This window comes from Gossypium hirsutum, chromosome A03, assembly GCF_007990345.1.
Source record: "Gossypium hirsutum isolate 1008001.06 chromosome A03, Gossypium_hirsutum_v2.1, whole genome shotgun sequence".
Classification (NCBI taxonomy): Eukaryota; Viridiplantae; Streptophyta; class Magnoliopsida; order Malvales; family Malvaceae; genus Gossypium; species Gossypium hirsutum.
The window spans coordinates 27,153,141-27,176,244 of NC_053426.1; the positions used below are offsets into that span (position 1 = coordinate 27,153,141).

Genomic DNA, 23,104 nt, shown 5'->3' on the forward strand with positions numbered 1-23,104 from the left:
ATGTAACACCCCTTACCCGAGTCCAAGGCTAGGACTGAGTACGAGGCATTACTACACTTAAACACATGCATTCCAACATTTACAAATCATAAAAACTTGATCAAAATTAAAACTTTGCAAACCTTGTCTAGAATTCCTTATTATGGGCCTACAAGACCTAAAACAAGCTTTAAGGAAGATTCAGAACCAAACCAGGTCCTTTAAAGAACTCTGGAATATGACCCTTAAAACACGGGCACACACCCGTGTACAAGGGGCGAGATGCCCGTGTGACCTTCTTGACATGGCTGTGTTGAAGGCCCATGCAGTTCACATGGCCTAAACACATCGAGACAAGCCTGTGTTCCTAACCTGTGTGGATTTAATTCCTAATCCGAACCTACAGAGGTTTTCACACGACCTGACACATGCCCATGTCCATGGCCTGTGTTCCTCATATGGCCATGACACGCCCGTGTCTCAGCTCGTGTCCAAAAACCTTGACATTCTGTTTCTAATGTCAGCAACCATTTAGGAGCACACGGTCAAGGCACACGCCCGTGTGCTAGGCCGTGTGGTGAATTTAATTCCATATTTAAGGTGCAGACTTCACACGGCCTAGGCACACGCCTATGCCCAGAGGTCGTGTCCTCCACACGACCGTGTCTCTACCCGTGTGTTTACTACCATGCATACTGACTTGAAATTTTAAGGTGCAGGGGACACACGGCCAGACAACATGCCCATGGGGCTAACCTGTGTCGTACATGGCCCACAAACACGCCCGTGTGTCTACCCGTGCAGACAAAAATAAGGCTAGCTACCAAGCCTTTTTGCCACCCTTACTTGTACCAACCTACACAACAACAAATATCCCAATCCACACAGTAATATAAGACTAAATCAACCATAACATGACATTCAAATGCAAACCTCATGACACTCTAACAAACCAAACATGCACTTGATCATTCATACATTTTGTTCATCCATGGAAGCATCATCATTTACAGTTATCAATAATGAATATTAGCCATTAACCATGGCCTTATAAAAAAAAAGGTTTTTGTCCTAAGCCAACACAATTGGCTAACTTAACAATATGACACATAACAAAAAGACTCATTCCCTATACATGCCATACTCAAAATAATAAAACTAACTATACCAAAAGCTTCGAGTGATAGTGTGAGCGATGCCTCCGATGTTCTTTGATCCACAGGCTAATTTGGCGGCACTACAAGAAAATGGAAAGGAAAAGGGTAAGCACAAAGCTTAGTAAGTTGCATGTAAATATCGAAATAACAACCATGTTACCACATGTGATCATACTTCCAATGTATCATAACTCGCACAAAAGAGTAAATGTTCATAACACAACTTACTCATGTTCATTCCTCACTATTCATACAACAAGAATAGAGTCCAAATATCATCAATTTCATATAAGTACCTGTACCACTCACAACATGGTCATAAGCTCCATCATTTTGACACAAACCATAAATTTCCCATTGAACCATTTGCAATACTACAGGATAATCACTAAGCCTCAAACATAGGTACGATACCGACGCCATGTTTCAAACATGATCTTACACTGGCTCTCACATCTAAGTTGATGACATGTCCCAAACAAGTCTTACACTGACTTCCATACATCGAGGCCAATGCCATGTCCCAGACAGGTCTTACACTGGCTCTCACTTATCTGTGTCGATGCCATGTCCCAGACAAGTCTTACACTGACACACCTCAAGCCGATGCCATGTCTCAGACAGTTCTTACACTAGCTTGCATATCTTAGGGCCGATGTCATGTCCCAAATAGGTCTTACACTAGCTCTCATCTATCGGTGCTGATGCCATGTCCAGACAGGTCTTACATTAGCACACACATCACCCAAATGTCATGGCATGGATATCCAAATTATTCCTAAGGTTCAATCGGGAGTCTCTACTACATCAATTCTCATCATGCACATTCACTGCAATAGTCCACAATTTATGCCATATTAAATTATACAGTACATAAATACAAATAAGTTACATTATTTACATACAACTTACATCGGTACACAAAATGTAGGCAACTAATTGTATTTAATCCGCTTGCTTGGCTTTTCCCCGGTCTAGGTCTGAATTGCATATTTCTTGATCTATAATAATAAAATTTCACTCATTTAATAATCACATTAATAAAACATTCTACAATTCATAATTCAGTAAAATAACCGTTTTGCCCTTAGATTTTACAAAAATTATGATTTTGCCCTTAGGCTCGTAAATCAATTTTTATTGAGTTTCCTTATTAGCCAAGCCTAGCTGAACTCTTTTTATACCTATAGAAACTCAAAATTTCAAACATTTCACACAATTACCACCTATTTTACAAACTTTACAAAATAGTCCATTTAGGTGTTTTTATGAAAACCCTTTTCACAAAAGTTGTTTATTTAACAACCAAGATTCATTTTCTTCCATAAAGTTTCAGCTAAAAACATAAATTATTTCATGGAAAAACCCTATACTTTCATCCATTTTGCAAAATAGTCCCCTTATTAGAAAGCTCATGCTACAAGGGGTCCAAAAATACAAAAATCGTTAAGAATAACCTTCTAAATGACTTACTTGCAAGAGATACAAATGGTTGATATTTTGAGCTCTCTAAACCCCCTTAGTTGCTGAAAAAAATCGATAGAGAAGATGACACTATAGCCTCTCTTTTCTTTATTTTTATTTTAGTCAAATAAGTCACCAAATGTCCACCTAACCTAGTCAACATGACTCTTTTTGTCCCCTATGGTCGGCCACCTCTTTTAAAAGGGTCTAATTGCACTTTAAAGACCCCAAATTATGGTTCTTTAGTTATTTAACACATCTAGATAGTAAAACAAAACTTTTTCCCTTTATGCAATTTAGTCCTTTTTCGTAATTAAGCTCACAATCGCTAAAATTAATTCACCAAAATTTTCATGCACTCATATAATCATGCTATAACACCAAAATAATAATAAAATAATTTCTCTGACTCTGGATTTGTGGTCTCAAAACTACTATTCCGACTAGGCCTAAAATCGGGTTGTTACAAAAAAGCTTGGTATTTAAGTAGTCAAACTTGACTCACCTCTTTTTCCTAAGGTCCTACCTGGTGTATGGTATCTTTTCACTTCTATATTTTCATTCTCTCTATTGTTTTTAAAAATGGGGACATTGTTCATCTTAAGTTAGGGGGACCAAAAATTAAAATCATTTTTCTTTGTCATAATACATTATTCTTATAATAATGATTAAGTTATATTTTGTTCAAAAATTTAAATTTTTGTTAATTATGCTAAATTTTAGTATAAATAAAGTTCTATTATCTTAATAATTGCTATGTTAGCTGGACTATGACATAAATGTTACTCTTAATAAAGCTTGTAAATCGTACCATAAAATTTTTAATTTCTTAGGAGAGCTAGGCATATATGAAAGTTTAAGTCTCTAGAATTGACTTAGTAATTTCTTGAGGCGAAATCCAAGGAAACATGGAATTTTGAAAATGACTTAGGCAAAACTTTTGTTTGAGCCTTTCAAGCCAACCTCAACAAATATTTATCCCTTGTAACCCAACTTTGAAACTATATGGCTTGATTTTATTTGATCATTTACAATAATTTGCCATCTCTTCTCTAAATTGTACCAAACACTAGACTCAGTTTATCTAGAATATTCTTTGAAAATAAGTTTGGAGGAGTTGAGAAAAAGTATCAAATGCTAAAAATAAATTGTATTATATACAGAAATATGCTCGAAAACAAAAAAGCATGTGTACTCAAAAGAAATAAATATACAAAGAGCATGTAAACTCAAATGCAAAATGAGTTGGTGAATATGGAGATATTTATTTCAAAGGTCCAATGCAAGCTAAGTCTAGGGTTTTTAGCTTAAATTTTTCTATCTTTTACCCACCCTTAGCCTAGCCACGTTACAACCTATTAAAAAACCTATTGATTCAGATTTCTATGCTACGTACATTAGTAGAGAGAAATTGCTAAGTTCAACATATAAAAGTATAAATTAAACCTAGTGATTACAATTTAGTCTTAAATAAGAAATAAAAACTAACTGGTAAGAATTTAGCATACCTTTATTGAGAAAGCATTTAGCCTATTCTTGCTATCATGATAATAATTGAGAATAATTCGAACAATATGCATACTTGAGTTGCATAATTTCAAAATTCTTGTTCTTGAGCATAATTACACTAAACTCATAATTGTAGGAGAAATATTTTCTGAAAGAATTTTTCAAATGTGATTTTAAGCAACTTCTTTTACAATTTTTGTATTACTCAGGACACGTAATGAATTAAGTTTCAGGGTGTGGAAATACAAAAATATATAACTTTTTCAGCACCTTTTAAGCTTTAATTCATGTAGTTTCATAGTATTTTTTGTTGAAAATTATATGTTAATTATAAAATAAGTACTTTACACTCAAATTTTAATTATTTTTATAATAAATGTACACAAATTTGATTTATTTTCGTAGTTTTGCACAAAGGGTAAAAATCGACTCGATAGTCACTTCGAGAGGCTTGAACCGTTGGGCAATTTTTGCATCGAGTGAATCAAGCATATGGCTAATTAATTTTCCAACCAAGGACGGTCCAAAAATATGTATTGAATATATTTTATAGTTAACTTTGGTCCAACATAAATTGAGTTAAAAATTAATTATAAGCCTAAAGAAGAAAAGGGGTCTAAATTGTGTTAAGCAGATAATGATCCATCAAGGACTTGGCAACCCAAATCGTCCATATAGTTGGCTTATTTAGCTTATTTTATTAATTACAAAATAGCCCTTGAAGTTTTCTTTAATTCCATTCAAACCCCTCCTCTTTTCTTGCCTTCTATTTTTATCCCCAAGTTAAAAATAACAAGTTTGAATCAATCAAACTTACACCAAGCATGGCCGGCCAAGGGAGAAGGAGAGTGGATATTTCTTTGCTATTTTTAGCAGCAATCTACACCTATAAATACCCCTCTTCCCTTCCTCATTTCACATCCAACATATCCCACACATCACGCACATTTCTTCACTTCACTCACCTTTCTCTCTTCTATTTCCCTCTTGATTATGAATATTTATTGTATTGTTATTTTTGATTTAATTAAAATGACTTAAATTTAATTCATGTTAGATTGATTGCATTTTATTTGCTTCAATTATTAAAATCACATTTGTGTTGTTATAGACCTTGGTAAATTATTGAATTAAATATACACATTTTCTTAATTTGATGCTTTAGAATTTTTTTTTATTTACTTTTACCTTTTTATTTTCTTTTCGTCTGCCTTATTACCTCTTCTATAATTTCCATTAAAAAAAATATCATCCGTCAATCAAATATGGCTACATGTAAAACAAAAGCCAAAGTTCCATTGAAATTACTAAAAAGTCAAAAAAAATTCCTAAAAATACAATAAAGTTCTAAAATAATTTAGTAAAAATTAAACTTAAAAAAAACCTAAAAATCAATATTTTTAATTTATTTAAAAATTAAAAATATAAAAATTATTAAAATACATTTTAGAATGAATCTGGATACAAAAAGGTTCAAATCGTTATAAAAATAAAATTTTATTTTGAAATAATAAAAAAATATAAAACAAATTAAAAAATGCAGCCAAAATTAACATGGACATGCATCTATATCCACATTCATTATGGATGTATTCTTTTCAATAATTTTACTTTTTTATAATTCCAAAATAAATTCTTAATTTTATTATTTTTAGAATTTTAATTTTTTAAGATTTTTAATTCCTTTTCAATTTTTTTGAAGTTTAGTGTAATTATTATTTAAAATATATTTTTTTATAATTTTAAAAGCAAATTATGAATTTTTCCTTTTTTTAGAAATTTCTAACTTTGTTATTTTAATGATGTTTTGCGTTATTTTTTAATATATTTTTGAAGGGTTTTTTTTTTTTTTTTACGTTTCATTGCTTCACTTAACTCTTTTTAATGGAAATACTTAACAGAAATTTGGATTGAGGTAATAGGATAAAGGAAGAAAAGTAGAATGTTAAAGTGACCCAATAAATTTTAAAAGTATCAAAACTGAAGATTATATATAATAGAAAAGCAAATATAAGTATTAAGCCTTACAACAAAGTCTGCTTCTTCTATATGTCGATACCGTTGTTTCTAAAATTTTTTCCAAAATGTATTTAATCATTATAATTTTGAATCACATTTTATCAAAACGTCCAAAAAAAAGAGATGGGAAGTTAAAAAGTTTTATTATCCTAAACAGATTTTCAATAAATAAAAAATTCACAATCAATTTATAAAAAAAATTATATTAACCGCTTTCATCTCAATTCTGTAAGTAGGTAATATGAAATCATGAAAAGGTGGTATTTATTTTCTACGAGTACATATTACAATAAACTTGTGCAATAAACCTCAAAAACAATAACCAGGACAAACATAGGCGCATATTTATGTACTGTGTGTTCTATGTTTTGGTGTTTTTATTTTCACATTGCGTTTCGTTTGAGACACTGATATATATATATATATCACACCGGGAAAGGGATCCACAAAACCTCCATAAGAAAGTTTTTTATCCATCTTCTATGACTATGAGTATACAAAGTACGGAGTGATGATCCAAATATAATGCCATTTCTTTTTGCTACTCCACCCTCATTCTCATCTTACCAGCAAAACTTCTTTTTCTGCATCATGCATGTGTGCATGCAAGCATAGAACACATTACACATACAATCATTTATCTATCCAAATTAAAATCATTCACATCGCATGCACTGATATATATCTTTTCACTTACCCGAAACTTGGCTTCTTCTTTACTATCTATGTAAGCCAGGAGTTCTTCTTGCCGCATCCAAGCTTCATGGAGAGCCTGCTTAATTATAATTAGAACCACAATCAGTACCACACATCGAAAACTCCCATCACCAAGAAAGAAGAAACAATGCAAATCAAACAAGAAGCTATAATGACATTGCTCTTACACCAGGCTTGAGTCATTTAATAAAAGGAGCATGACAATCCGGCCATGACCCAGATCAAGATAGACAGGCTTGAAATTGATGGTTTTTACAAGTTCAGTCTCAACCTGGTGGTGGTATAGAAGAAATCATTTATGCTCAAGCTGGATCGAGGTAATTACCTTTTTTGTAGCAATTAGCTCTGCTTCTAATGCATCCACACGACAAACAGCAGCATTCAGCAACTCCTCTTTCTCATGAGGCATCTCAAATCTTTTTGACTGTAGCATCTCAACCTTCTCTTCTAGATCACCCAGCCTTCTTACAACAGATGACACCAGGTCTACCTCTGTAAACCTTGGAGCAGGTGAAGGAGGACGAGTTTCGTCCTTGAACGTTGATTCAACATGCTGGTCAGGAATGCTACATGTCAAATCACTTACACTCGGCTTCTTCATCAGATGCAGCACCATTGTTTGGATAAGAGAAAAAAGGGTCAAGAAGGAAATAACTAGAGCAGTGATATGACCATAGATTCCTTTTGGAGTATGCTCTACCAGTGCCATAGGAGTCCCTGCAATTGAAGCCAAAGGACTTTACCAAAGTCGGGTATTTTGAAAATATAGCAAAAAATAGTCAAGCTCTGGTTTGATTACACTGTTCTCACAATGTGATTAAATCTGTTATGATGAGCTAAAAGCTTTTAAATGAGAGTGAGGAAATGTCCAATGCTTGGCAACACTGTTTCTTTTGGGTGCTGAATAGTTCTCAATAAATCTTGACGCTGACATCGTATATCTTGCAAGAGAATACGTAAAATAAACTGTTGCAAGACCATTTAGAAGGCAACAAAATTTTACTTTAAGCATATATTTAAATGCAGGATGATCCTGCAGCAAAAGTTCCAATATAAACGAACCTATTTATAGCTGAGATGGCATGCAGTATGCAAAATACTTTCTTCTGTACATGCCAGTCATATTGGTCAATTAAAAGAACAGATTTTAGAAACAACTCGTATTGCTAACCTTCAGAAATAAATGGACTCTGATGTGATGATACTTGTATCTCACACTCAGAATCTACAACCTTGTCAATCATGGGAACATATTCATCACACTCCAATGAACCAGCAGCAGAAACCGCCTTACCAGCCATTCTAGCCTATACAAACATCATAGTAGTTAGTTCAAGATTTGAGAATTTATAGCATGAGATTCTAAGTGTTATTTTATTCAGTGAAAGCACTCTTGCACAGACGAAAAGACCATCCTTGTATTCGGTGATGTTTTAAACATCTGGAATGTAATGAATGACATCCTTTTATGCCAATAATCATTCATTACAATTTGCAAGCACATACCTCTTCACTGACAGGAGCCAATAGAGGATGTAAATAGCTTTTAGTTGGCATAGGAGAAACAATTTCTTCCACTTCAGATCCTGATTCAGCTGTAGATGTGTCGCTACTCTTTATCTGACCCAGGATGATAAATAAATGAGATTCACTGTGAAAGACAATCTAGTGACTCTAACATGGGTTATCATAGGCAATTACCCTTCCTTCGCTGTTTGAAACTGTCACAATCTGTCTGGAATATAGCGCTTCACCATTGGCAATCATCTTTATGAAGACATTCAGTCATATTAGTAAAACATATATGAGAGAACACTGAGAAAGAAAGGGATCATACAATCAGATCAAGTTTAGCCACAGCGTAATCAGACCTTTAATATGTTGGGGTCTTTCCAGGGACCTTTGTCAGATCTCATACAACCTCCCTGATCAGCACAGGTGCAGCTACCTCCCAGAAACTGCGGTAACTCACTAAATTTAATTGATATCAAGAACTTTAGTAGACAATACAATTGAATGTGAACTAACCAACATATATGCAACAAACAAATTTAGTTACCTTGCATCAATAATTTCAAGCAACTTACTCTGGTAGTTGCTACCAAGGACCTGAGAGAATTTTTGGAAATGAGGTAAATTCAGTTGACTGAGGAGTAGAAACCTCAACGAAAATTAAAAAGCCAAACTATAGAAAATATTGAACTTACATTAATCTTACTAGCTGTTTTGGAATCAAGACAAGATTTGACAGCTTTCCAGGCCATCTTAAAACCAGAACCAGCATTGATGATAAACATTCGGCAAAGAGTCTGCAGAGAGAAGATAATTAAAAGGGATAACCTTGATTTTGGTCCCTGACAGATTTCTGTCAATGCTGAAACAACGAGCCATTTTCATAACACATCTGAGCACATTAGCAACCGAGACAATCTACCTACCTCAGGATAGTTATCACCATCAATCTTCTGCAGACACCTAACAAGATCTTGTGCAGACTTGCTGAAGCTTTTAAGACCCTACAAGAAAAAATGACTGGGGATGAGCAATATGTAAATGCAATAAACTTTTACAAGGTAGACATAAAATGATGCCAGGGAAGACTACAAAATCTAAAATACCGCATCAAAACATACCATGCCTTGAACATCCAAAATAGTTGTATTGGAATCTATGTGTCTCTTTGCAGCAATGGAGCAAGCCGGAAACTTAGTTGCAAAACACTTCTCGAATTCCTGCACATGGTATCTTACATACCGTTCCAAAGTTGTAACTCGCATGAGCTTATCAGGTACAACTTTTCCTATCAATTCTATGTAAACAGGTCTTCCTTCCTTATCCACCCCATGATAACCTTGAGGGTAGTACTTCAACACTTCATCCAACTCATTGAAATCAAAATGCTGATTAAATCATAATATCAAATATTTTTAGAGACAGCATTGCTCCATATGAAACCAGAGGAAAAGTGAATAAACAAGTAGGGAAAAAAAAAACAAATTTAACCATGTGCCTATGTCCTCAAGACTTAGAATCAACTATTGACTGCAGTAATTAACAAAAATCCCATAAAGGATTTGAGTATTCCTGCAATAAGATGAGATCACCTCCAAAATAGTATCAGTTCCAAAGTCCTTCCTCCATTGAAGCATATTGTCCCACATGTGCTTTGCTTTTTCAATATCGAACTTCCTTGCTTTTAAGAATCTGCATGAAAACACCGATTGAGAGAGAGAATTTTTCTTAAGCACAGAGTAAACTAAATCAATCTGGCATCACTAATTATACAGTGCGAAAATCGCAGCCTACCTGAGTAGCATATGATAATCATCATGTCTTGAAGGAAGCAACTGGTCAGCGATTAATGCCTGACGGAAAGCTTCAACAGCCTGCAACTCCTCGATATCTCGGACATCCTTAATCGAAACAGATAGATCACTTTTCCTCCTACTACTTTTCTTCTTAAGAGAACGTCTGAATTTACTCGACGCCTTCATTGCTTTCTTCTTAAGATTCCCAATTCTAGTCTTCTTATCATCTTCCGAGATTTCGAAATCCGATTTCCTATCTTTTCTTTCATCATTATTACCTTCAAAACCTACATACATGATCAAAAAAGAAGTTCATTCACGATGGAATCAAGATGAATTTAAAAGGGCACTTCCTGAAATATTAATTCCACTTATAACGGACTTAAACAAAAGTAACAGCAAGTATCAATCAGGAAAACTAATAAGTAAAAAATTATGAACGGACGATTGAGACATTAATTAGAATTCATAAGTGATAAAAACAAAAACGGTGCTCACGACCATCAAGTTATTAGTAAAATAGGAAATGCAAAAACAATAAAGAAATTCACATATAGGGCCTAGCGAAACGATCTAGAGGACCGGACATGCTTGAAGGATGAATGAGAGTAACAAATAATTAAAGACCACAATTGGGATCTAAAAGAAAGGGTAGTTCAAAGAGCTAGATCTTCGGAATTAAGGTGGCAGCTGAAGCTTTAGACACACATGGCAAAGCGTAAAAAGGAAAATTGTAATGAGTAGATGAATTCATTTAGTTATGAACGAAGCAAACGACAGACGAGCGGATACGAAACGCAGAGGAGAGGGGAGAAGGGATAGGGTGTAGGGACACTGGGGTCCGTTATCGATTGCTTGAAAACGTTGGAAGGGTGGGTCCCGCTATTGAAAATTCGACAGGTGGCTTAATTACACAGCTGTCGTCTGTTGATATCCTTGGCGGGAGTTCGCTGACTTGTAACGAGTTTCTGTCGGCGCCTTGAATTTTTTATCCTCCGCTTTTAAATTTCAAAGGGTATATTTAGAATAAATTATTTAAAATTCCAGTTTATTTTTCAGATTATTTTAAAAATATAAACCAGTTTTTTAACAACCTATGTCAAACATGGTGATTACAGATAGCAATACTTTCCTCTTACCATGGTACCTTTTCAGCTTTAAGAATTTTTATTTTTATTTTAAATGTGAAGTCCGATTCAACATGATAATAACATCTAACTTATCATTTAATTTAAAAATATTATTTTTCCTTTCAAAGTTTTCGAAAATATTCTCTATATTAAACTCAACATTTAATAAGTGTATTCAATCAGCCAGTTTAATTATTAACCAAACAAAATTATTAATAATCGAATTGCCAAAAATGTAAAAATTTTTAACCGTTAACTAAATTCAAATATTTCGATTAATTCAGTTAATTACTGAATTAATCAAAATTTATATATTTTTGTCTTTTGATCAAAATAAGTATAAAACATATAAAATATATATTTTCTTTTTTTTAATAATTTAAAAATATATTATGTATTATATATTATTTATTCGGTTAATATAAAAAATAATATTTCGAAAAATAAATTGCTAACACAAAATATATATTATATAATATATTTTATTTATTTCAGTTTGATTAATCACTTGATTTCAAATCAAATTAATCGATAATTAAAATTTAAAAAAAATCATTAATAGACTTCCGATTAAACTAAATTTACCTACCAGCGAATTAACCGAATCAGATCAATTTGATTTTAACAAAATTATAAATACCCTTACGAGTTCAATTCTTTCTAAAAAAAAAATTTAAATACAAAAGTCACATGTATTTTCAATAGAAAAAAAAATGTTCCTTGAAGATGTAGACAAATCAAAATATTTTTATACTTCTAATTTACTTTTACAAGTTACTCGTAAAAAAAAATAATTTCAAAGATAATCCAAAGAATAGTGGAATCCCAGGAAACTATTTTTTTTTTACAATACCATTTCTGTTTTCATGGTAAATAAAATATACACTAGAATTTTCAAAAATTCTATCCTTTCAACCATATCGTTCTCTTTATATGAACATCAACTATTTTCTTTTTTTAAAAAATATTATTAAAATAAGTAAACATAAATTTTAATTTTAAGTAAAACTAATATCACCTGATTTAACATTTATGTTTTTTTAATTTATTTTAATTTTTTTCTTTTTTTCATATAGACTTTAAACCTGTGAAATTTCAATGGGTGATATTAATCCTATTAAAGAATTTCATTTTCTACTGATGTGATGGCTCTTCAACTTACATTTTAGCTACGACATATTTCTAATTATCAGAAAATCGTTATAAAAATTTATTGAACAGAAATCCACCATGACCAGATCCAGATGACCACCCAAAATCCTGGTTTTTGGTTGTAAGAAAAATAGTAAATTATCATTTTTAACATGATGTAAAATTACACAATATAATGTCTTAAATTTTATATAAATATATAATATTTTATACAAAAACTAATTTACCCAAAAAAAAAAAACAGAAACACGATTATGCAAATTCAGTCCTAAATGATAAAATGATAAGCATAAATCAACGTGCTGAAACATATAAGATAGAAAATCACCAATTTTAAACTGCATCTGTACTGTACATATATATATATTCACAGATTTTAGTTATAGTTACATACATACATGCATCTTTGGCAGAAGATTAAGAAAACTGATTGCTGCTCTACGTAGCCAGCCACCATCCAGTTTATCAGCTTCCAATAATAATTCCTATTTACAATTGAAGTCACCAGGGACAACTGAGACAAAAAAAAAAAACTTGTTTACTGTCAATTCACTGCTGCTCCAAGTCAAAAATCAGAAAAGGGGAAAAGGGGAGCCTAAGACCACTATGGAACTCCATTAGACCTTCAGGATTCACTCGAATTTGGGTTTAGTATATCACCTGTTATGTATATTTCCTCAGCTTCCTTTGAGCCCGGAATTTACGAAGTTTGTCTCTCAAGTCAGCTGTCAGGGGGCATCAGACTAGGATCATTAAGATATTAACAGGAGAAAATAAATCATGCAGGAAAAAAATAGATGAGAAAGGTCATGTTACAATTATAGTTCACTACCCATCTCTTCATAGATATCCAACTATCTTAAGATCTGGCCCTGACATAATTAAAATCAAGCCAACAAATACATTTACTTTATCTTAGTTCGCAACTAAAATAGATATAGAGTTACTCTTAGGATAGAAGACAAAAGCAACAGTCTATAGTAATTTATATTCAGATATTGGTGAATATCCAAATTGCTTTCACTGGATTCCGATAATGTACATTCGAATATTCCAATTACTATACACAACACATTTAGGATGGGTGTGAATATTAACCCTTAAAAATTCATTATCTGAATCCATTCTACTTTTACTAATAACAAATTTGGACTTGGATATCCTTCTCCTGAATCCGCTTTACTTTTGCATCAATAGATTTGGATTTGGATATCCAAAATTCCAATCCATCATTCACTTTACTCCTCAAAGTTTTTATTTAAAAATTATTCTTGACCTTACTAAAAGTGAATATCTGGCATATTATTTAATGAATTCAAATTCAAATAGTAATACTCAGATTTAATGTGAATAATAAATGAATCTGGATTTTAAAGCAAATTTACAGATTCAGATTCATATTCAAAATTAACAAAAATTGCAATTATGCAACCTGCTGCCATCCTTAAAAGCAGTTCATCAAAACAATCTCCGAATCAAGGATATTGTCAGTGAGACAAGCAACCTAAAAGAACTTGGATCTTTTTTTTTCCATAAAAATTGGGAAAAAAAAACTCAACTCTAAGTCAGGGGTTATTGGATGATGAGAGTGAGAGGAAGAGTACCAGCATCCTTGAAGCGTTCCTGATTGATAGCCTCATTTAATTTGCAGACCATATTAAATTCCTCTGTATCAAGACAATGCTGACCACTTGGCCTGAAACCATAAGTCAAAGCATTTGGCATTTTAGATTAAGAATCTCGTGCAAGTGTTAACATGTCAAATTCAATCAAGAAAGCAAATACTATCTCCAAAAGAGGTTTCAAGACTAACCGGTCCAGTTCAGTGAATAATATCCCATTTGAAGCTGGAGACTGCATTGATAGTTTCCCTGATTCAATCACTCGCATCCCATCACTGTATGCCAAGTACTTGTTCACTTGTATAGATACCTGCACAGTGTATCAATAGGTTTCCAATGTCATATTTTCTGAAAATTTTCCACATTCAAGTAGGAATTAATTTATCCCAGAAAGTATCAGAAAATTTGGTATATGAATTTTATGTTTAGAGCATATCTTAATTTAATCAACCTAGAAATGGAACACAAAAAATAGATATGTGAAAATTTATGTTTAAACCATATCTCACTAAACAATCTAGTTTAGGTGACCAAGAAAACCAAAAAGAATGGTAGAACCAATATGAGGTCATTGCAAAAGTGTAGTAGTTAGCAACAAGAATGCTTCTCTATAAAGGATACAGCATTTCTGCCATCATATCGATCAACAACGAGAAGGTAACATATTTTGAGAGATCCTTGGACCTCAATCATTGAACTGGCATAGACATGCGAAAGAATCCAAAACCATATCTTCGGTATTCTTTCTGATCAACACAGACTTTGAAATTATTAATCAGCATTATGAATCATTTATACATGTTTAGCTGTTAGAAAATACTGTCTACCAAAGATTTTAAAGCATGAAGTCAAAACAATCACTTATTAAATAATTTAATATGTTTCAACAAGGATTATTAAAGCATCCAACTAAGACCTCCTCATAATATATGTAGTACTTGAAGAACCTGGTAGATGCAATTCTAAAACAGTTACATTCGAGATACTCTACTGCCACCATCAAATGCTCCAACAACCATTTGGTAACAAATTAATAAAACTACAGAATTACACATAAAGGGTACCTTGCATCTCACGGCAATGTTGATGGCATCAGAAGGCCTGAGGTCAAAAATGACAGACTTTGACTCATCACCTACCTGTTAGGACATCCACATGGTCAGTCAAGACTAGTCTACAAGAATATCCCAGAGTAACAAGTCAGACAAATGCACTAAAAGTGGAAAGGAATGAATAGAAGTCCCATTTGAAGTAGATACATACCTTTGTGAGGTACAACTGAGCAAAATAGGCCTCATGCACTCTTTTAGTAACTCTAACAAGCTTTACCTGAGAACAACAAGATAGATATCACAAATTCAGAACCCAGATCTCAAAGGATTAAAGACTTGTTGAAAAATAAGATGGCATCCTCTGGTAATCATAGTGGCAATATGAAATAAGATATCAAGAGACAAGAACTGGAAAAGAGAAGGAATAATACTGTGTAGCCCATCTTGTCAATCATGTCCTTCACTACTTGATACATGGTAGGTCTAGCCTGAAGTCAATGGCAAAAACATTATTGGCATTAGCATTTGATAAAAAAGCAGGCAATGAAGAAGTCCAAACTCCAAATTCAATATATAGAAAATGGCCAAAAAAACAGAAAAAGCCCTGACTGAATGGGGGAGAGAAAACAATAACATACAATTTGGACATTGCGCACTGCTGCCATGAGCAACACACTTGGCATCTCCACTGCAATTAAAACCACAATTCAAGTTAAATATGAATCCAGAAAGTAACATATGGAGCCAAATGATTGGAATCATGTAAGGTCACATACAAACAATGATTGGGAGAAGAAGACCGGTCCCATCTTCCATCTTCAGAACGATGGCAGGGTGTGGTGCATAATCCGGCAGATGCCCACCTTGAGGATTGTTATGGACGCATCTTAAATGCCTACCATCCCTCATTTTAATCATGAATCCATCAGCTCCACTCCTCACCTCAACTATATAAAACAAATATGAAACAGAAAAGTTTATCGCCCATATATCCAACAATTATAGACTTTAAAGGCATCAACAATAAAAATAGTAGTTGCAGAATTAGCATCCACATACCAGCTTCAAGCACACTGGAATTTACATAGTCTTCATCATTTTCGTTGAAATTCTCGGCCATGCTTCCATTCCCATCAGAAGATGAACTGAAAGTACACTGCACCGTGGTCCTGCACTTACGTAATTTGAGTTGACGAAAAATAGCACGCGCCTTATTCTTTCCATCAGTTATCCCTCGATATCCCCATATATCACTTCTATACAATTTTGCCCTCGGGAAAGGCCCGTTCGCCGGTGGCATGTAAACCCCAAATTGTTTGCTCCGAACGGCTGGGCAAATCACCGGTCCTTGCAACGAAACCATCTTTCCTCTTTCACCACCTACCCCCAATAAAGACAAACAAGTGAACATCATAAATTGTAACATCCTCACGAGAAGATATTAAAAAGGAAATTTACAGTTCATTTTTTTGTTACGTTCCTTCAATTGAACTCCCAATTTAGAAACTAAAAGAAAAATCAATTATTTTTATAATATTAAAGACGGTGGATGATCCTATAATCCAAAAACAAGTTGAAGTCATTAAAATTAAAGCATCAATTAAAGTAAAATCAATAGATTAAAAAATTACACCAGAAAAGGTTTCCGAAGCAGGCACAACAACTATACAGATCAAGAAACGATGACCGATCACAGCGAGTTCGTCCAGAATCACGAGAATCTTCGAATATATGGAGAATCTTCGAAATTTGAAGGGTTCTTTTCTCTTTTGAAGATCTAAATGAAGAGGGGAGGGGGAAGCGAAAAGAAGAAGCGAGAAAAAGGAAAGATAGAAGGAAATGAAGGAAGAGAAAAGAGTTTGGAGAGTAAAACAAATAAACGACAGGATGGGGATCAGATGCGAGAATGAGAGATGGCAAAACCCATAAGATAAGATATTCTTATTTTTCATTTATTTATTTTTGGATGTAATGAAGCTTTGGGTTAATATATATTTTGCCCGTAGTCTTGGATTATTTATTCTTATTTGGTACTCATCTGATTTTTTATTCCGTTACTACTTATGTATTAATACCATAAGTTAATAATTAATTAAGTCATGAATGTGACAATCTTTTAACATGTTATATGACACACATAAATAAAAAAAGAACTCTTTAAAACTATATAAATTAATAAAAACATATATATAGAATCCTTTTACATCAAGAATAAATTTTAACGTGTAATTGTCTAGATACATCTGAATTTAGACAATCATTTGTTATGTATAAAATATGTGTTTTTAGTAATTTACATATTTTAAATTATTCTAATTTTTTAAGTTATTATCATTTTTGAAAAATATATAAAATATAAATTTATAAATTTATAACAAAAATTATATATATATGCAATTAAAAATATGTAAAAAGGCCTTTGAAAATATATAAAAACTGTAATATATAATTTATAAATATATAAAAATTCATAGTTTATAAAAATATATAAACACATAAAATTACTAAAAAGCACGTGTGAATTATTTTTATGTTTTTATATTAATTCATATATTTTAATTTTTAAAAATTATATATATTTAATTATATAATAATATAAATAACTTTATAGTTTATAAAAGAAAAATGAAATTACTAAAAACACATCTAAAATGAATCTCGACAATTAATTGTTTAGGTTCATTTTTTATGTGAAAAGATGTATATATTTTTAAAAATTATTTTTTATTTGTGTGTCACATGACATATTGAGAGATTGTCACGTGTCATTATGAAATTGACAATCAATATCACATCAATACAACTAATGATGTTATTATAGAGATATCAAATTAAATGATGGAACACAAATTTGAATACTACCTAGGTCGAAAGAAATAAGTACTAACTAGTTACAAGTGAACAGTTTCTAAGAGGAAATATATATTAACCTTAAAACTATTAATCAACATATGAAACTCTTTTCTCAATTTTTTTATCCCTGCTACCCAATTTTTTATCCACCGGTCACTACAGCCCCAACCTTAGATTTTGGGCTAGTTCTCAATTGTTGTTACATTTAAAAAATATTTTCAAAAGTGTTTTTAGGAAAACGTGTGAGAGCAAAGTATGGTAAAAAAGTGTGTTTGTTAGTTTTTAGTGCTTTCCATTATTGTTAAAAATTGTGGTTAAAAATTAAAATGTTATTTTTAGACATAATAGTAAAAAGTAAAAAAATTAAAAAATATAAAAAATATTTAAATAATTTAATATAATGATATTTGAAATATAAATTTTAAATACCTTTTAAGTAATTAATATAAGTTAGGGTAAATTACAAAAATAGTCACTTCTTTTTGTCTCAAATTATATTTTACTAATTTATATTTGCAATATTACGTTTTAGTCACTTACGTTATCGTTTTGTTACTAAGTAGTTACTCTACCATTAAGCTCCATTACCTCCCTAACGACAGTCCTACGTGGCAGTCCGAATGGTTTTTAAATGCCAACTTGGATGTCCTACGTGGCAATCCAAATTAAATTTATTTAATTCCAAACCTATTTTCATCCCAACAACGGGATATCCAAGTTGGCATTTAAAACCCATTTAGACTCCTATGTAGGACTACAATTAGGGAGGTAATGAAGTTTAGCGGTAGAGTGACCACTTCGTAACAAAACAATAACATAAGTGTGTAACGACCCGATAGTCACGAGTATCAGAAAGTGTACTTTCGGGTCTCCGTTTTCGTAAAACGGATTTGTAAATATTTATTAAAAATATTTATGAAGATAGTTGTGTGGTTAATTAGGTTTTGGCTAGATGGAGTAGCTTGAATTAAGAGTAATTAGGTGTGATGACTAAATTGAATATTGGAAGAAAGTTGAATTATAGACTAGAAAAAAGTAAATGGACTAAATAAGGAATTAAACCATAAATTTACAAGTGTTTGGTATTGATGATAACATGTGTAATATTTATATACATATATATATAATAATTATATACATTTGCTTATTATTTAAGAAATTATTATATTATTATATTATTATATTGTTATATTATTATTTTATTATAATTAAAACATAAAATAAAGAAAGGAAATTGAAAACAAAGAAAAGAGAGAAAGAAAAAGAGGAGAAAATTAGGGTTTTAAGGGTTTAAGCTTAAATTGGTTAGTCAATTTAGTCCTTTTTCTTGCAATTTTTATGTTTTTAGAGTCCTAGAGTTAAATACTACTTAATTTATGTTGCAATTTTACAAAATATTGAATTTTTAGATGGTGTTCATGTTGGATAATTTAAGTATTTGGGGTTAAATTGATAGAATTTTAAGTTAGAAATGAAAAAGGGATTTAAATTGTAAAATAAATTATAAGTTTTGAGCAATAGGGACTAAATTGTGAAAATATTAAAATTTAGGGATTTAAGTGAAATAAAAGAGTTGAATTTAGTCTAAAGTGGAAATTGAATGAAAATATGGAACTAATTTTGAAGAAATGAAGTTAGTATCGGTTTAGGGACTAAATTGGAATTTAGGAAAAAGTTGAATAACAATTTAAATATTCAATGTGAAATTGTATTGTATTGATGAATTTCAATTGTTTCAATTCCGTAGCTAACGTTGTGCCGAAAACCTCGGTTAGAAAGGGAAAAGAAAAAGTCAACGAGGAGTAACTCGGAAATTACGATTTGTATTTTTATAATTTGAAACTAGTTATTAATTGTTGAAATTTTTATTTAATGTATATGGTAAGTATTGAGGTGAGTAATTGATATTTTAATAATTGATTGAATGAATTGAATTGGTAGATAATTATATATTTTGAATAGATTGATTTTTGAATTGAAATAATTTTATGTGTAATTAAGTGATTATATGAAAAATTGATATTGGATATTGATAGTTGTTGACAAGTGAAATTAAACCCTATTAACTGTATCTGGCTGAGTCGGATATAGATGGCATGCCATAGGATTGGAATAGTTCAGGGAATTACTTCGACTTTGAGTCGATGAGACACTTGTTGCACATTATTACTTCGGATAAATTCGATGAGATACTGAGTACCAATTTACTTCGGCAAGGCCGATGAGACACTGGGTGTCAACTTGTTACTTCGATTTATCCGATGAGGCACTGGGTGCCAAACTGGTGTGTTTTGGTTGGATCCGTGTATCCATCCGAGTCTGAGTCATGTTAATAGGGGTAATTGAATTAATCAGTGATATGATTTATATTGAATAATGAATTGAGATATGGATAGAAACATAAAAATTGTGAATTTATGAATTGGCTACAAATAAACAACATTGTTGTTGAAATGAATTGAGTTTACATTTTGAAAAGCTATCGAGGATAGCAAATGATAAGAACTAAATGTGTTATAAATGCATCCCTATGAATTGATTAATTGTATAACTATAATTATTGTATGATTTAGTGTATATGTTATATTAATTTACCATTAAGCATTTAGATTATAGAAATACCACTGAGTTCATACTCAGCGTATGGTTTATTTTATGTGCGCAAGTTAGGTGTTAAAGTTGATCATTGATTCGACATCCACAACAATCTCGATCTCAAAACGTGGTGAAGTATTCTTCCTTTTGGCAATGGCATGTACCTAGGGTGTTTATGTTTGTCATTTTGGGAAAATGAATGTAAATGATAATATAAAATGATATTGGTTTGCTTATATATATATATCTTATATATATATGTTAGGGCTTAATATGGAATGTATGAGTAAATGCATAAGTGAGTACGATACAGACATATTTGGGTTGAAAATTTACATGATTTTAGAATTGACTTGAATGTAGTATTATTGGATTGTTTTAGATAATGTATGCAAAGTACCTATGAGGGTACGTTGGTTAGGTCATTTGGTTAATTATTTGATATGTTTTAGATGTATTTGAATGTATTTTGGATTGGTTGAATAAATGATTTTTGAGTTGCTTGGTGTTTAAGTTTGCAGGGAAGGGTAAACTTGATGTATAAGATTCATTTTAAGTCCACACGGCCAGACACACGGGCGTGTGACTGGACCGTGTGAGACACACGGCTAACATATGGGCGTGTGATTTGGTCGTGTGTCTCCCGCAACTTAAAATTTTAAAACAGAATGCTCAAGTATTTCTAGACGGGCAAAGACACGGACGTGTGTCTCAGCCCTGTGTGACATACGGCCTAACATATGGGCGTGTGGCTGGCCGTATGATCTAAGTTAGAGAGTTACACGGGGTCGGACGCGGTCTGAGGCACGGGCATGTCTAATGGCCACACGGGCGTGTCCCTTGTCCACACGTGCGTGTGACCCCTGCACCTAGGAAAAATTTTGAAATTTCATGAAAATTTTCTAGAGTACCCGATCTAGTCCTGATTTGTTTCTAACATATATTTTGGGCCTCGAAGGATTAATAAAGGGACAATTTGATTAAATTATGATGTGTATGTTAAATGATTATTGATCTGAAAAGTCCGATATGTTAAATGATTATGTAAATGTACGTAATTGATCTGAACATTCCGATAATGCTCCGTAACCCTATTTTGGCGACGAATAAGGGTTAGGGGGTGTTACAAAGTGACTAAAACGTAACATTTCAAACATAAGTAACTAAAATGTAATCTAAGATAAACAAAAGTAACTATTTTTGTAGTTTTACTGTATTAATTATTTGGAAAATCGATGATATATATATTTAAAAAATTAAATATAATAATATATAAAATTTAAATATTTTTTTTGGTAAATCATAAGTGTCCTAATCCATTTTAAAGTCTGAGTATAGTCCTGTTCAAGCCGTAATGATATTGAAGTAAAGCTCTTTCATAGTAAATGATATTTAAATAATTGAATATAATGATACATAAAATATTAAATAATTTAATATAATGATATATAAAATAAAAATTAATCTAATTTTTTATATACCTTCAAAATAATTAATATAAATAATAATATTTAAATAATTTTCACTTCCAAACACAAAACCAAATGTAACTAAATCTTAGTTTTTGCATTTGGGAGGAAAAACACTTTTTGATCATACTTTTAATTACAAAAGCCAAATGTTATTTATTGTTTCTATGATAGAAAAACACTTCAACCTAAAAGTACTTTCCTACCTCAGCGGAGAACACACCCTCTATAGCGACTCATTCATATTTGTTGTATTTGATCCAGTTTAATTTTTAAAATTATTGGGTAAATTATATTTAACTGTTTTTATTTTATCGCTTAATTATAAAAAGGTTTCAATTTTATTATTAATATTCTTGACATTTAATATTTTCGTCGGTACATTAAATTGTAATAGATTTATATACTCTATTAAATTAGTATTAATTTTAAAAAATAAAAATATTTAAAAATATATATTTTTAAAAATAAAAAAGTAATAAAATTATTAAAAAATTTAAAAATATAAATATTTAAAAATACATAATTTTTTTATTATAAAAAAATTCATAGATTAATTAAACAAAAACATCTGGATTAATAACCTCTCCAAGGGCCTTAACACGCATAACGAGTAATAAAACAATTCGGTGGCTATTGATAATAGACATGCAAAGAACTAGTAAACAAAAGATCCACTATAAAGGGACAGAACCGATTCAATTGGAGTTGGTGAAATTTATTAAGGAGAGTGATGCAATAATGAATAAAAATATGTAGCAAAAAATTAATAAAATTCCAATAACGAATTAAGTTGCTACTAATAATAATAATAGCTTCAAGTTGTACAATGATATTAGATATATTCTTGTCCTTAGCAATCATCACCATCTTTAAACTTGTCTCAACAATTGTACCATGCAGAATATGCTTATAAGTCCCAAAAAAAAATGGTATGAAATTGTAATTTCGTATTATTTTATTCATTTTTAATAGGAGAATGGTAAATTAAATTTTTCTTCATAATTTTTAACTTTTTCTTCTTGAAAAAATTCAAATTAAACTAAAAATGCTAAATGTGATGAGGAAAAATCTTATT

The 23,104-nt window shown here is 31.5% G+C and overlaps 2 protein-coding genes across 6 annotated transcripts; both read right to left on the minus strand.

Moving 5' to 3' along the window:
- Positions 1–6,370: 6,370 nt before the first annotated feature.
- On the minus strand, positions 6,371–12,947 carry LOC107887308 (phosphatidylinositol/phosphatidylcholine transfer protein SFH8). 3 transcript variants are annotated; one of them, XM_041103852.1, is made up of 14 exons: positions 12,834–12,947; positions 10,152–10,440; positions 9,950–10,049; positions 9,479–9,745; positions 9,284–9,361; positions 9,053–9,154; positions 8,905–8,954; positions 8,717–8,816; positions 8,547–8,612; positions 8,352–8,465; positions 8,017–8,152; positions 7,171–7,562; positions 6,826–6,900; positions 6,371–6,712 (listed from the first exon to the last, which is right to left on the minus strand). In XM_041103852.1, exons 2-14 carry the CDS (start codon positions 10,337–10,339, stop codon positions 6,692–6,694), a joined length of 1,689 nt encoding a protein of 562 aa, XP_040959786.1. In that variant the 5' UTR covers positions 10,340–10,440; positions 12,834–12,947; the 3' UTR covers positions 6,371–6,691. The 3 variants fall into 3 exon arrangements, with proteins under 3 accessions (XP_040959786.1, XP_040959785.1, XP_016666991.1); XM_041103851.1 differs by lacking the exon at positions 12,834–12,947 and adding an exon at positions 10,709–10,964; XM_016811502.2 differs by lacking the exon at positions 12,834–12,947 and adding an exon at positions 10,705–10,962.
- On the minus strand, positions 12,753–17,076 carry LOC107887307 (bifunctional nuclease 1). 3 transcript variants are annotated; one of them, XR_005920345.1, is made up of 11 exons: positions 16,743–17,076; positions 16,169–16,489; positions 15,886–16,056; positions 15,748–15,797; positions 15,541–15,597; positions 15,321–15,386; positions 15,122–15,196; positions 14,249–14,367; positions 13,995–14,131; positions 13,096–13,160; positions 12,753–12,949 (listed from the first exon to the last, which is right to left on the minus strand). XR_005920345.1 is itself a non-coding variant. In XM_041103856.1 (11 exons), the coding sequence occupies exons 2-10, from the start codon at positions 16,470–16,472 to the stop codon at positions 13,099–13,101; spliced, it is 996 nt and encodes a 331-aa protein (XP_040959790.1). In that variant the 5' UTR covers positions 16,473–16,489; positions 16,741–17,035; the 3' UTR covers positions 12,753–12,949; positions 13,096–13,098. The 3 variants fall into 3 exon arrangements, 2 of the variants coding, with proteins under 2 accessions (XP_040959790.1, XP_040959789.1); XM_041103856.1 differs by having other exon boundaries at positions 14,040–14,131; positions 16,741–17,035; XM_041103855.1 differs by lacking the exons at positions 12,753–12,949; positions 13,096–13,160; positions 13,995–14,131; positions 14,249–14,367 and having other exon boundaries at positions 15,134–15,231.
- Between the last annotated feature and the right edge of the window lie 6,028 nt (positions 17,077–23,104).

Excerpts from the sequence above, each read along its gene's own strand:
- LOC107887308 (XM_041103851.1), bottom strand. The coding sequence starts at position 10,742 with ATGTCCGGTCCTCTAGATCGTTTCGCTAGGCCCT. Across the intron at positions 8,613-8,716 it reads AAGACCCCAACATATTAAAG|ATGATTGCCAATGGTGAAGC; the intron begins GTCTGATTACGC and ends GTCTTCATAAAG. Across the intron at positions 8,153-8,351 it reads TGGCTCCTGTCAGTGAAGAG|GCTAGAATGGCTGGTAAGGC; the intron begins GTATGTGCTTGC and ends ATGTTTGTATAG.
- LOC107887307 (XM_041103855.1), bottom strand. The coding sequence starts at position 17,061 with ATGAAAAATAAGAATATCTTATCTTATGGGTTTTGCCATCTCTCATTC. Across the intron at positions 16,057-16,168 it reads TTCCAGTGTGCTTGAAGCTG|TTGAGGTGAGGAGTGGAGCT; the intron begins GTATGTGGATGC and ends TGTTTTATATAG. Across the intron at positions 15,387-15,540 it reads TTGACAAGATGGGCTACACA|GTAAAGCTTGTTAGAGTTAC; the intron begins GTATTATTCCTT and ends TGTTGTTCTCAG.